Source organism: Gorilla gorilla, chromosome 20 (genome assembly GCF_029281585.2).
Source record: "Gorilla gorilla gorilla isolate KB3781 chromosome 20, NHGRI_mGorGor1-v2.1_pri, whole genome shotgun sequence".
NCBI classification, from domain to species: Eukaryota; Metazoa; Chordata; class Mammalia; order Primates; family Hominidae; genus Gorilla; species Gorilla gorilla.
Genome location: NC_073244.2, coordinates 20858786 through 20873686, shown reverse-complemented (window position 1 = coordinate 20873686; position 14901 = coordinate 20858786). Strand labels below are relative to the sequence as shown.

General features: G+C 41.6%; 2 protein-coding genes across 2 annotated transcripts in view; both read left to right on the top strand.

Moving 5' to 3' along the window:
* Positions 1 to 14901, top strand: part of OR7C1 (olfactory receptor family 7 subfamily C member 1) — a 37750-nt gene that overhangs the window by 1283 nt on the left and 21566 nt on the right. The gene's annotated exons all lie outside the window — the stretch shown is intronic.
* On the top strand, positions 5914 to 6875 carry LOC101141509 (olfactory receptor 7A5-like). Its single transcript, XM_055371995.2, is given in 3 exon segments — positions 5914 to 6546; positions 6549 to 6648; positions 6650 to 6875. Coding segments are annotated over 3 exon segments (954 nt in total). The 5' UTR covers positions 5914 to 5918.

Genomic DNA, 14901 nt, shown 5'->3' with positions numbered 1-14901 from the left:
CCTCCCAACTCAGTCTCCCAAGTAGCTGGAACTACTGGTGTGCACCACCATGCTAGGCTAATTTTTGTATTTCTTTTGTAGAGATGGAGTTTCACCACGTTGTCCAGGCTGGTCTCGAACTCCTGGGCTCAAGCAATTTACTTGCCTCAGCCTCCCAAAGTGCTAGGATTGCAGACGTGTGCCACCACGCCCAGCCTGTATGTGTTTTTAATATTTTATCTGTCTGGAGATTGTTTCCACAAGACATTATGACACTTATTTCTGTCACCAAAATTAGAGTACCCGTTTGCCATCTGTTTAAAAATTCCAACACAAATCTATGACAGCTGAGAAAGTTCCCCACTCCATCCCCGCTCAGGCTGATGGACGTGAGATTTCTGTTTTCTTAAAATATTACTGACTTTGAGCAAATATTCATATATTTGATCAAGATCTTGATTGCCTTATGTTTACTATATGCCCATTTTTATATAGTTACCAGCGTTTAAAATTATTTTTTCAATGATTCTTTTTCAGTTGACTTTTGGGGAAATTTATTAGCCATAAAAAGTTTAAAATATTCTTTAGTTAAATATATACCTATCATCTTACTTCTGCAATTATTGCCTTAGTTAAGGTGATTTGCCCACCCACAGATTTCATATGTAGTTTCCCTGTTTTCATGGAAAAGGCATTGTTTACTTTTTTTTTGAGACGGAGTCTTGCCCTGTCAACCAGGCTGGAATGCAGTGGTGCGATCTTGGCTCACTGCAACCTTCGCTTCCTGGATCCAAGCGATTCTCCCATCTCAGCCTCCTGAGTAGCTTGGACTACAGGCAAGTGCCACCATACCCATCTAATTTTTGTATTTTTGGTAGAGATGGGGTTTCGCCATATTGCCCAGGCTGGTCTTGAACTCCCGACCTCAAGTGATCCACCCACCTTGACCTTCCAAACTGCTGGGATTACAGGCATGAGCCACCGTACCTGGCCGATACTGAGGTTTTTAATTCCTCTGACTTTGTGTAAGATGTGTGAGGTAGGTGACCAATTTTATTTATTCCAGACAAATAGCAGTTTATGACAGCATTTATTTAAATATCCAATCCTTTCTAACTAAATTGAAATACAAGCTTGCTGTATATTAAATGCCCATGTATACTGAGAACAAAGTCCTGATTCATTCAGCAAATAATAACTGAGCATCTGCTCTGTGCAAGAGTTTTTTATGAACAGTGTATGCCATATTCTTTTATATCTAGATTTTTGCCAATTTATTAATTTATGTTGATATGATTAAATTATTATTATATCATGTCAGTTAATTTTCAATACTTCAACAATTTTATTCACTACAGTTGATTATATTTAACCTGGTTTTATTCTCCTGCCATTCTTTCTAATTTTATAATTCTTTTTTTAATAATGCATACATCGTCACATCTTTTTATGAAAATACGAAGGTAGCCAGGCACTGTGGCTCAGGCCTGTAATCCCAACACTTTGGGAGGCCGAGGTGGGTGGATCACGAGGTCAGGAGATCGAGACCATCCTGGCCAACATGGTGAAACCCCGACTCTATTAAAAATACAAAAATTAGCCAGGTGTTGTGGCTCATGACTGTAATCCCAGCTACTTGGGAGGTTGAGGCAGGAGAATCGCTTGAACCCAGGAGGCGGAGGTTGCCAGTCAGCCGAGATCGTGCCACTGCACTCCAGCCTGGTGACAGAGCAAGGCTCCATTAAAAAAAGAAAAAGAAAAGAAAAAAGAAAGAAAGAGAGAGAGAAGGAAGGAAGGGAGGGAGGGACGGAAGGAGGGAAAAAAATACATAAGTGAACATCCATGGTAACATCCCTGCTCATTTTGACCTTGTGCTATAATGGTGAAAATACAGAAGAATTAAATAAAGGTGCATGATGCAATGTCATAAGGTGTAAATCAAATAAAGAATATTTCTTAGTGTAAAATAATAGAATTGTCAGGCCAAGCGAGGTGACTCATGCCTATAATTCCAGCACTTTGGGAGGCCCAGCTGGGAGGATCACATGAAGCCAAGAGTTTGAGGCCAGCCTGGGCAACAAAACAAGACCCTGTCTCTACAAAGCATGAACAAAATTAGCCAGGTATGGTGACACATGCCTTTCGTCCCAGCCATTCAAGAAGCTGAGGCATGAGTATTATATAAGCCCAGAAATTTGAGGCTGCAGTGAGCTATGATTGCACCACTGCACTCCATCTTTAGCAAGAGAGTAAGACCGTATCTCAACAATGAATAAATAGAATACAACAGAATAGAATAGAACAGTCATGATGTGTGCAAAATTTAATATATAATATGGTCTGGGCAGGCATTTTCATGTTGGACAAAGACCAGAAACAAGCTCATTGGATTTGTCAAAAAAGTGATCAAAATTCAAAGTCCACAAGTAGCAAAAAAAAATAAAATAGGCTAGGCGCGGTGGCTCACGCCTGTAATCCCAGCACTTTGGGAGGCCGAGGCAGGCGGATCATGAGGTCAGGAGATCGAGACCATCTTGGCTAACACGGTGAAACCCCATCTCTACTAAAAATACAAAAAATTATCCAGGTGTGGTGGCGGGTGCCTGTAGTCCCAGCTACTCAGGAGGCTGAGGCAGGAGAATGGCGTGAACCCGGGAGGCTGAGCTTGCAGTGAGCCGATATTGCACCATTGCACTCCAACCTGGGCAACAGAGCGAGACTCTGTCTCAAAAAAATAATAATAAAATAATAAAATAAAATAAAGGCCACACAGGAAATACAAGAAAAGTGAGAAAGGGACTGCTTCATCCACTCTCAATTCATATAAAAACCAATTGATCAAATAAATACGGAATAGGCACAGAAAAAAATGAGTCTTTTACTGTTTCATATAAAAATGCCCAAATTTTGTCATTGTTTGTATGTTTCTTTTTGTGAATTGTTGGCTTATTCTCTTTGCTCCATTTTTCTATTAGGATATGTGATCTGTACCTTTGTTGCCAAAAAGGGTATCATTAGTTTTTGTCATGGGTAGCAGCTATCTGGGGCCGGTATCATGTAGGCAGTAAGAATTTACCAAGACAGTTGTAGATAAAGAAAGGCAAATTTAATTAGAGAAAGGATAATAATACATTGCAAGGGTGCAATGGGCAGGTTAGCAAGAAAGGAGCTGACTGCAAGGAGACAAAGGCTTGCTGGGGATTTTATAGGACAGTGCTTGTGCTGCGAGCTGAAGAGGGCTTTGTGCGGTACTGATAATGCCAAGGTTGCAGTGAACTAACTTGCATTTTTCCATCAGCTGAGGGTCTGGTGATAAGACGGGTGCAGGAAGATTGTGAGTCATTGGCACAGGAGGGTTGTGTGTTCTGGACCATGAAGAAAGGCAGACTTAGAGCTTATCTATCTTCTCTTTTTGTTTTTCCCTGCTTCAGCCAGCCTGACTCCATTTCCCTAATTAGGACTCCACAGTCTTGTCTTTTGGATAACTTTATTTACTTATTTCTAGTTCCAAAAGGAAAGCTAAAACTTTAATAATCATTAAAACCGACATAATTAAATACTATTGTTAAATTAAAAACCATGAAGTCAATAAAGATGTCAGAATTCTTTATTTTTGATCTTTTATTTATTTTGCCAGGCATCAAGGAGATACAATGGAAGCTGAAATGTAACCATAACCAGGGAAGCTTTTATTTTCCATCCTATAAGATCCCCAGCAAGCCTTTGTCTCCTTGGAGTCAGTTCCTTTCTTGCTAACCTACCCATTGCACCCTTGCAATGTATTTTTGTCCTTTTTCTGAGGGATTACCTGAGTTTATTAGACTTTTTCCTTACTGGGGTCTGTTTAATTTCTCTCACTCTGTTTATTGAACAGCTCTTTTATGTTTCTTTAAACACAGGGCTGAAAACAGTCATACCAAAATGGAAGTCCAAGTTTACATGTGTATACAGACTTGTGAACTGGAATTTCTTGTATCAATTCTACATTCTGTAGGGAAAAAAGAATCTGATATTAAAAGCTTTCCTTGAGCCAAATGCAGTAGCTCATGCCTGTAATTCCAGCACTTTGGGAGGCCAAAGTGGAAGGTTCACTTGAGGCCAGGAGTTCAAGACCAGCCTGGGCAACATAGCCAGACCTGGTCTCTACAAAAAATGTAGAAATCAGCCAAGGGTGGTGGCACATGGCTGTGGTCCCAACTACTTGGGAGGCTGAGGCAGAAGGATCGCTTGAGCCTGGGTGGTTGAAGCTGCAGTGAGCTATGATCGCATCACTGCACTCCTGCCTGGGCCCTCATTGGCCAGTGTGCTGCATGTGTATATGTGTGTGTGAGTGAGTGTGTGGCTGCATGTCTTTGGAGTGACAGCAGGTTTCAGAGCAAGAGGGACCTGGCCTCAATATATTTTATTATAAAGGAGACCAATAAAACAGAGGCCAGAACTCAAGACACCAGAAGGAAATAAAGAGGGGATGCATTTCAGTTGATGTGACATCTTTCTAGTCCACTTAATAAAGTGCAGGTGCAACAGCATCTAGACAGATGGACACTTTGTCTCTTGATGTTTTGACAACGAGGTCCCCTTATTCTGCAACATCCTCTGACACCATGTGCCATCACTCTCCCTCTTACTGATTCCCTGGCCACACTGGCTTCTGTGTTGGACTTGAACATCTGAAAGAAGCACGTCCCAACCAGGCGCAGTGGCTCATGCCTACAATCCCAGCACTTTGGGAGGCTGAGGTGAGCGGATCACCTGAGGTCGGGAGCTCAAGACCAGCCTGACCAACATGGAGAAACCCCGTCTCTACTAAAAATACAAAATTAGCCGGGCGTGGTGGTGCATGCCTGTAATCCCAGCTACTCAGGAGGCTGAGGCAGGAGAATCGCTTGAACCTGGGAGGTGGAGGTTGCAGTGATCTGAGATTGCGCCACTGCGCTCCAGCCCGGCAACAGAGCGAGACTCTGTCTCGAAAAAGAAAACAAGAAAGAAGTACATCCCTCAAAGTTTTTGTACTGCCATTCCTCCTGCCAGGCACCCACTTCAACAGATAACCTCATGACTCTTGCCCTGTCTTCCTTGAGATCTTTTTTTAAACATCACCTTGTTTGCAGGTCTTGAATAATAATCAGCAAACAAACAAACAAAAAACAAAAGAAACCCTTCATACCCTCCCTCCTTTTTACCTGCTTTGTTTATTTTCCAAGCGCCTGTTCCCATCTGACATATTATGTGATTGTTTAATTTGTTTATATTCTTTCTTCATCATTAGATTGTAGGGACTTTTGTTTTTCAGCATTGTTCACTCATTATCTAGACAGTGACAAGAACATGGTCAACATTCAATTTATATTCCTCAAATGCATAGAAGAAGTTCTCATTCTTTTTTCTTTTCTTTTCTTTTTCTTTTTTTTTTTGAGATGGAGTCTCGCTCTGTCACCAGGCTGGAGGGCAGTGGCATGATCTCAGCTCACTGCAACTTCTGCCTCCCGGGTTCAAGAGATTCTCCTTGCCTCAGCCTCCCAAGTAGCTGGGACTACAGGCGCATGCCACTACACCAGGCTAAGTTTTGTATTTTTACTAGAGACAGGGTTTCACCATGTTGGCCAGGATGGTCTCAGCCTCTTGACCTCATGATCCGCCTGCTTTGACCTCCCAAAGTGCTGGGGTTACAGGCATAAGCCACCGTGCCCAGCCAGAAGTTCTTATTCTAACTGCAGAATGTATGCTGTCTTCAGTTAAGGCTGAGAGTGGGAAGGAGTTCCTAATCAGAGATGACATGGAGATCCCTTAAAGAGAACCAGATTCATACACAAAATGTAAGATAATTTATTGGCTATAAAATATAAATGATGGTATTTCTGAAAGGTTAGCAATGCATGCCTGTCTCGTTTCCCTCTCTCTCTCTCTCTCTCTCTCTCTCTGATAGTCACTTCAATCAAATGGAACCAGGAAATGATATACAAATTTCAGAATTTCTTCTTCTGGGATTTTCACAAGAACCTGGACTGCAACCCTTCCTCTTTGGGCTGTTCCTGTCCATGTACCTGGTCACTGTGCTCAGGAACCTGCTCATCATCCTGGCCACAATCTCAGACTCCCACCTCCACACCCCCATGTACTCCTTCCTCTCCAACCTGTCCTTTGCTGACATTTGTGTTACTTCCACCACCATTCCAAAAATGCTGATGAACATCCAGACACAGAACAAAGTCATCACCTACACAGCCTGCCTCATGCAGATGTATTTTTTCATACTCTTTGCTGGATTTGAAAACTTCCTCCTGGCCGTGATGGCCTATGACCAGTTTGTGGCCATCTGTCACCCCCTGCACTACATGGTCATTATGAACCCTCACCTCTGTGGACTGCTGGTTCTGGCGTCCTGGACCGTGAGTGCTCTGTATTCCTTGCTACAAATCTTAATGGTAGTACGGCTGTCCTTCTGCACAGCCTTAGAAATCCCCCACTTTTTCTGTGAACTTAATCAGGTCATCCAACTTGCTTGTTCTGATAGCTTTCTTAATCACATGGTGATATATTTTACAGTTGCGCTGCTGGGTGGAGGTCCCCGACTGGGATCCTTTACTCTTACTCTAAGATAATTTCCTCCATACGTGCAATCTCATCAGCTCAGGGGAAGTACAAGGCATTTTCTACCTGTGCATCTCACCTCATTTGTCTCCTTATTTTATGGTGCAATCCTAGGGGTGTACCTTAGTTCTGCTGCCACCCGCAACTCACACTCAAGTGCAACAGCCTCAGTGATGTACACTGTGGTCACCCCCATGCTGAACCCCTTTATCTATAGTCTGAGGAATAAAGACATAAAGCGGGCTCTGGGAATACATTTGTTGTGGGGAACAATGAAAGGGCAATTTTTCAAGAAGTGCCCATGATTGCAGGGCTCTAAGCTTCAGAGGTAGTAACTGTCATTCTTCAATCAGATAGTGGAAATAGAACTTGCTCCTTCTATTAATACTTATTATATTTCTGGGAGTTTCAATTTGTTGTGATTTCAACTGGTCTTGTAGAATTTAAGCAACTCCTTTTATTAAGCTTTCTGCTCTCTGATATCCAACAGTTTTTTCTCTTTGTTGTTTTCCTACTTTCTCAAGGTTATTTTCGACTTTGATCAGAAACACTTTGGAGATTTCCATTTGTCTCATACAGGGAACAGTTGTATGTCTCCTGTGGCATAGACTACACTTGGCAATTGGGGTAATTGATGTAAATTTATAGTGGAGTATGACCTGAGACCACAATTTGTTCACTTTTGTATTCTTCAGTCCTATGTCTGTCTCTACCTTCAATGCTCCTCCTGATAATGTAGACCTGAACATCCTTGTGTATTTTGCAGCTGGTTATGAGATTGTGTTGTCCTCATTAGGACATCATGTCTTTGTCAGTGCCATGTCCACAGTATCTGCCATACTCCCTGGCATAGTACGGTAAGGCAAAAATTGTTTATCAAAAATATGTTCCAAGTGCAATGTCCACTGAAAGACAAACTTGCATATGTTGATTAACTTAATATGGACTTACAGTCAGAGAGGACTTTAAATATGATGGAGTAAAATTGTCAATCATACATTGAATTGCTATGGAAGACTTGTTTTTATGATGTGCATGGACTCATTGAAGTATGGAAGCTTAGTGCCCATATATAAGTTTATTTATTGGAGTGATGGATTTGGTGCCATGGTCTATAATGTTTCATGCATCCATACTTCTGTTTTGGCTTCAAAATTTTTAGTGCTCCCTACAAATACGAATCCTTCTATCCCACTAACCAAAATACCTCCTTCATTATAAAATTTTGTCATAAACATTAAAGTGCAGGTCGGTGAACAATATTCAATGTATCATCAATTTATTCATCTCTTTTATGCTCTAAATTCTCTTAAATACTCATGATTAAAGAATGACTCACACAAAACCTTGAGCTTCTCCCCAGTCATGCCTCTGGGAATGGGGAATTGTGATTCAGGTGAAAAGCGTGACTCACACCAAACCTTTAACTTATCCCGTTATGTCTCTGGGAATGGAAAATTGTGATTCAGGTGCACAAATTATTCCTGCAAAAAACATACATCTCATTCTAACCTCTCCAGATCACCTAGATGGGGAATCTCAACAGTAGTCTTTTTTTTAATACAGTTATCTGAAATATACATGAGTATCCAGTGAATCATGAATGCTTCCAAGTATTAGAACAAATGCCAAAATAAGAAGCAGCAGACTATTCTGAATGTCCTCAGTTCTATTTGCAATGATTATTGTATCAGTAAGCTATTGCTGAATAACAAGTCATCTCATAGTAAATGGTTTAAGATGATGCTTTTCTTGTCTCATAGGGAGTCTATGTTGGGGGTGTCTTCTGGTCTCTGCTGTCCTCCTCATGAAGCTGTAGTCAGCTGTGAGTCAACAATAGGGCTTTGCTGATCTTGCCCGAGTTCTCTTACATTTGGAGGCTTGTTGGCTGTGGGCTGACCTAGGGTGGCCACAGTTGGGACAGCTTGCCCACTGTCTTAACATGGCTTTACATGTCCTCTCCTCCTACAGCTGGCTGGCCTGGACTTGTTTGCATGGCAGAGGCAGAGTTACAGGAGAGAGCAACAGAAACATGCCAAGTTCCCTTGAGGGACACTCAATTCCACCATATTCTTTTGGCTAAAGCAAATGAAAAGATCCTGAGTCCATCGCCTCAAATAGTTACCTTTTTTGGTGGAAAGAGCACCTAAACTCTACTCTTAGAAAATTCACAGTGTACAGTATAATATTTTTAACTATAATCCTCATAGTGTACATTAGATGTCTAGGCTTATTCATCCTACATAACCACAACTCTGTACGTTTTGACCCACATTTTCCCATTCCCCACTCCTCCCATTCTCACCCCTCCATAACCAGAATTGTACTCTCTATTTCTATGTATTTTACATTTTAAGCACAAGATCTCAATCTGTCACCCAGACTGAAGTAGAGTGGTGTGATGGTAGCTCACTGAAGCCTCGATCTCCCAGGCTGAAGCCATCCTCTTGCCTCAGCCTCCTGAGTAGCTGGAACCACAGGCTCACACCACCATGCCTGGCTCACTTTTTCACATTTTTAGTAGAGATGACATCTTGCTCTGTTGCCCAGGCTGGTCTCGAATTCCTGAGTTCAAATGGTGATCCCATCTTGACCTCCCAAAATGCTGGGATTACAGGCATGAACCACCACCACACCTGGTCAGTATTTGACATTATTTAGATTCCACATATAAGTGAAATAATGTAGCATTTTTTATTCCTCTCTCTGGCTTATTTCATGAGCATAATATCCACTTATACACTGTTGGTGGGAATGTAAATTAGTCCAGCCACTGTGGGAAGCACTTTGGAGATTTCTCAAAAAACTGAGTTGAACTACCATTTGACCCAGAAATCCCATTATTGAGTATATAGCCAAAGGAAAATAAATCATCCTGCCAAAAGGACGCATTCACCCATATGTTCATTGTGGTGCTATTCGCAATAGCAAAGACATGGAATCATTGCAGGTGCTTATCAATGGTGTATTGGATAAAGAAAATGTAGTATGTACACACCAGAGACTACTATGCAGCCATAAAAAAGAAAAAACATGTCCTTTGTAGCTACATGAAGAGAACTCAAGGCCATTATCCTAAGTGAACTAATGCAGAAACAGAAAACCAAATACTTCATATTCTCACTTATAAGTGCGAGCTAAACATTGGGTACACATGGACATACAGTTGGGATCAACAGACACTGGAGACTACTATAGTGGGGAGAAAGGGAGTAGGAAAAGGGCTGAAAAACTACCTCTTGGGTACTCACTACCTGGGTGATGGGTTCAGCCATACCCCAAACTTTAGTATCACACAATATATCTTTGTAACAAACCTACACATATACCCCATGATTCTAAAATAAAGGTTGAAAAAGGAAGTTACCTCTTTGTTCTCTTTAGTTTCAAGGGATTCATGAATGCAGAGCCCCATCAACTCCCAGAGCTAAATAATTTAGGATCCTTTCCCTTGGGTGAAAGCCATAAAAGTTAGGGAGCTTCATGTATGGATACACTTATTATCCAGAAAATCTGGGGACTTTGTTTTATTGTTCATGTGAATCAGAGGGGAGAAGGTAAATGGAAAGCGCACTGTATTGGGGCACATTGACCAATGGAAAAGAATACAGAGCCCAGAAATAAATCCATGAATTTACAGCCAATTTTTATTTTTGACAAATTGCCAAAAAAAAAAAAAAAAGCACAATAGTGAGAGTACCATCTCTTCAATAAACGGTGCTGGGAAAACTGGATATCCATATGCAGAAGAATGAAATTAGACCCTCATTTCACACCATACACAAAAATTAAATGAAAATAGGTTAAAGACTTAAACACGGATGAAACTAGAGGCCATTATCTTAAGTGAAATAACTCAGAAATAGTCAAATACTGCATGTTCTCACTTACAAGTGGGAGCTAAATAATGTGGACTCATAAATACAGAATGTGGAATAATAGACATTGGAGACCCAGAAGGGTGGGAAGATGAGAGGGGGTTAGGACTGATAAATTACTTAATGGGTACAATGTACATTATTTGGGTGATGGTTACACTAAAAGCCCAGACTTCACCACTAGGCAAAATACCCATGTAACAAAACTGCACTTACACCCCTTAAATTTACACAAATTTTATTTATTTTTTATTTTTTTAGACGGAGTCTTGCTCTGTCACCCAGACTGGAGTGCAGTGGCACAATCCTGGCTCACCACAACCTCCACCTCCCAAGTTCGAGCAATCCTCTTGCCTCAGCCTCCCGAGTAGCTGGGATTACAGGCACATGCCACCACGCCCACCTAATTTTTTTATTTTTAGTAGAGATGGGGTTTCGCCATGTTTGCCAGGCTGGTCTCGAACTCTAGACCTCAAGTGATCTGACCGTCTCAGCCTCCCAAAGTGCTGGGATTACAGGCATGAACCACTGCACCCAACCAATTTACACAAATTTTTAAAAACATTTAAGGATAACACCTGAAGCTATAAACCTTCCAGAATAAAATATAGGCAGAAAGCAGTGGTCTGGGCAATGGTTTTAAAATATACCCCTCAAAACACAGGCAACGAAAGTGAAAATAGACAAGTGGGATTACATCAAATTAAAAACCTTCTGCACAGCAAAGAAAACAATCAACAGAGAGGCAACCTATGGAAGGAGAGAAAACATTTGCAAACCACACATATGATAAGGGGTTAATATCCCAATATAGAAGAAACTCAACATCAAGGAAACAAGTAACCCAGTTTAAAAAAAAAAATAGGCAGAGGACATGAAGAGACATGTCTCAATAGAAGACATACAACTGGCCAACAGGTACATGAAAAGATGCTCAACATCACTGATCATCAGAGAAATGCACATTATAACCATAATGAGATGTCACCTCAAACCTGTTAGGGTGGCTATTATAAAAAAGGCAGGTGGCTGGGCGCGGTGGCTCACGCCTGTAATCCCAGCACTTTGGGAGGCTGAGGCGGGTGGATCACGAGGTCAAGAGTTCAAGACCAGCCTGGCCAAGACGGTGAAACCCCATCTCTACTAAAAATACAAAAATTAGCCGGGCGCAGTGGCGGGCACCTGTAATGCCAGCTACTCAGGAGGCTGAGGCAGGAGAATTGCTTGAACTCGGGTGGTGGAGGTTGCAGTGAGCCGAGATCGCACCACTGCACTCTAGACTGGGCGACAGAGCAAGACTCCATCTCAAAAAAAAAAAAAAAAAAGACCGGAGATAAGTGCTGATGAGGATCTGGAGAAAAGGCAGCCCCTGTACATTTTTGGTGGAAACTTAAGGTAGTACAAGCATTATAGAAAATAGTTGGGGGTTCTCCAAAAAACTAAAAATAGAACTACCATATGTGTATAATCCCATGACTGCGTATATAGCCAAAGGAAATGAAATCAGTATGTTGAAGAGATATCTGCACTTCCGCATTCGTTGCAACACTATTCACAAAAGCCAACATATGGAGTCAACCTCAGTGTCCGCCAAAGAATGAATAGATCAAGAATACGTGGTGCATATCCACAATGGAACACCACTCAGCCTTTAAAAAAAAGGAAATCCTGTCATTTGTGACCACACAGATGAACCTGGAGGACATTACGTTCAATGACAAGCCAGGCACAGTGAAACAAATTCTGCACACTCGTACATGGGGAATCTTAAAATGATAATGAACTCATAGAAGTAGAAAGTAGAATGGTGACAATGGTGAGGGACATTTTGTGTTGTCCCAGCAATTGCTGATGAGGAAATAAAAGATACAGGGAGATGCTAACACAGGTGTGGAGGACACACTAGGAGAATGTTGTCCATATTCTGAGATTGGGACTGATTGAGGGGTTGTGCTATGGTACGTAAGATTTAAATAGAATAGAATGAATAAAATGCAGAAGAAAATATTCAAGCGCATCATATATGATAAGGGTACCTACAAACTAGTTTCATGATACTCTTTCTTCAGCCACCTGTGTGTGTACATTTGCATGTGCAGGCATGCTGGCTCATGATGTAAAAGGTATTTCTTACTTTCAGACACAAAGAGTGTGGAATCCACTGCAGTAAAGGCAGAATAGTTTTGTTTTTTTTTTTGTTTTGTTTTTTGCTTTTAAGGCAAGTTCCTGGGAAATGCAGCCTGAATGAAGAGCTCAAGAGAAGAGCCACACTGTTGGGAGAACAGGTAGCCAGCGTAGAGCTGACATTATCTCCGGACTCCAGGGCCCATACCCTGAGCAGAATTTCATTGATCCACTTGCCTCATTACAGAATTCACATCAGACCCCTGATCTAATTGTTATTCCTGTATCTATTCCATATTTATAGACCACGCATGTTTTGTTTTTGTTTTTATTTTTGCTTTGAGACAGAGTTTCACTCTTGTCACCCAGGCTGGAGTGCAATGGCGCGATCTCGGCTCACTGCAACCTCCACCTCCCAGGTTCAAACGATTCTCCTGCCTCAGCCTCCCAAGTAGCTGGGATTACAGGCCCTGCCACTACACCCAGCTAATTTTTGTATTTTTAGTAGAGACAAGGTTTCACCATGTTGGCCAGGCAGGTCTCGTGATCCACCCACCTCAGCCTCCCAAAGTGCTGGGATTACAGGTGTGAGCCACCATGCCCGGCCCACACGTGTTTTTATATGGTCCAGTAGTAGATGAGGCAGGCCTTTCTCTCACTTTTCCTTGTGGGATCTGTTCTTTGTAATTCCCAGGTATTGAGTTTTTCTCTCTTTTCTGACAAATCCAATGGGCACTCTCTAGTCCAATTCTGTTCCTCGTGCAAGATGGAAAGACCTCCCCAGACCATACTTTAGAAAATCCTGCCCCTGCCGAGAATGGCGTGAACCCGGGAGGTGGAGCTTGCAGTGAGCCGAGATCGCGCCACTGCACTCCAGCCTGGGCGACAAAGCAAGACTCTGTCTCAAAAAAAAAAAAAAAAAAAAAAAATCCTGCCCCTGCCACGACAATCTATCATTTTTCTTCATATGACTTACCTCTGGGGACTTTATGTCAGACACACATTTATTCCATTGTTTTCTGCCCTTTCCATTACAAGGTAAGATCTAAATTAGCAGGGATTTCACCTGCTTTCTTCACTGTTGTGGTTTCACAAAAAGTTTTGTGCGTCTACATAGGAACACTTTTTTTTTCCTGTGTGATTTTTTTTCTTTAAGTTCTGGGATACATGTGCAGAACGTGCAGGTTTGTTACATAGCTATGCATGTGCCATGGTGGTTTGCTGCACCTATCAACCCGTCATCTAGGTTTTAAGCCCCTCATGCATTAGGTATTTGTCCTGATGATCTCCCTCCCCTTGCCCCCGACCCCCCGACAGGCCCCCATGTGTGATGTTCCCCTCCCCATGTCCATGTATTTTCATTGAGAAACACATTTTTTTAAATTAAGAACTTATTAAACAAAAGGAATGGCTGGGAAAATAAAGCTTGGTTAAATAAGGTGAATTCAAAACAACCACACTGAACAAAACTGAATAAAATTCTAAAATAAATGATCTATCCCGGCGCAGTGGCTCATGCCTGTAATCCCAGCACTTTGGGAGGCCAAGGTGGGCAGATCAACCTGAGGCCAGGAGTTTGAGACCAGCCTGACTGCCACGGTAAAACCCCGTCTCTACTACAAATACAAAAAATTAGCTGGGCGGAGTGGCGGCGCATGCCTGTAATCCCAGCTACTCAAGAGGCTGAGGCACAAGAATCACTTGAACCCAAGAGGTTGAGGCTGCAGTGAGCTGAAATTGTGCCACTGCACTCCAGGCTGGGTGACAGAGCGAGACTGTATCTCTAAATAAATAAATAAACGCATAAAAATAAAATAAATGATCAAAGAAAAAGATAGAAAGTAACCATTAATCACATCAACATAGGTTTCGAATTTGAGATTAAGTTGACAAAAACTTGGAAATGAAAGAATATAAAAATATACTTTCTTAAAGCAGTGGAAGAAAACAACAGTATGTAAAGTTATGATTTAATCTTATACAAACTGAAATGGATTAAAATATGCTTACATGAAGAATACACAGGAAATCTCAACGTGGGTATAAGAGAATATGTTCCACATAGTGGCAAAAGATAACCACTATTTTTAAAAGTAGTTCTGATTAATTGGAGTAAAAACATGGAATCAACCTAAATGCCCATCAACAATAGACTGGTTAAAGAAAATGTAGTACATATACACCCTGGAATACTATGCAGCCATAAAAAGGAATAAGATCATGTCCTTTGCAGGGATGTGGCTGGAGCTGAAAGCCATTATCCTCAGCAAACTAACCCAGGAACAGAAAACCAAATACCACATGTTCCCACTTATAACTGGGAGCTGAA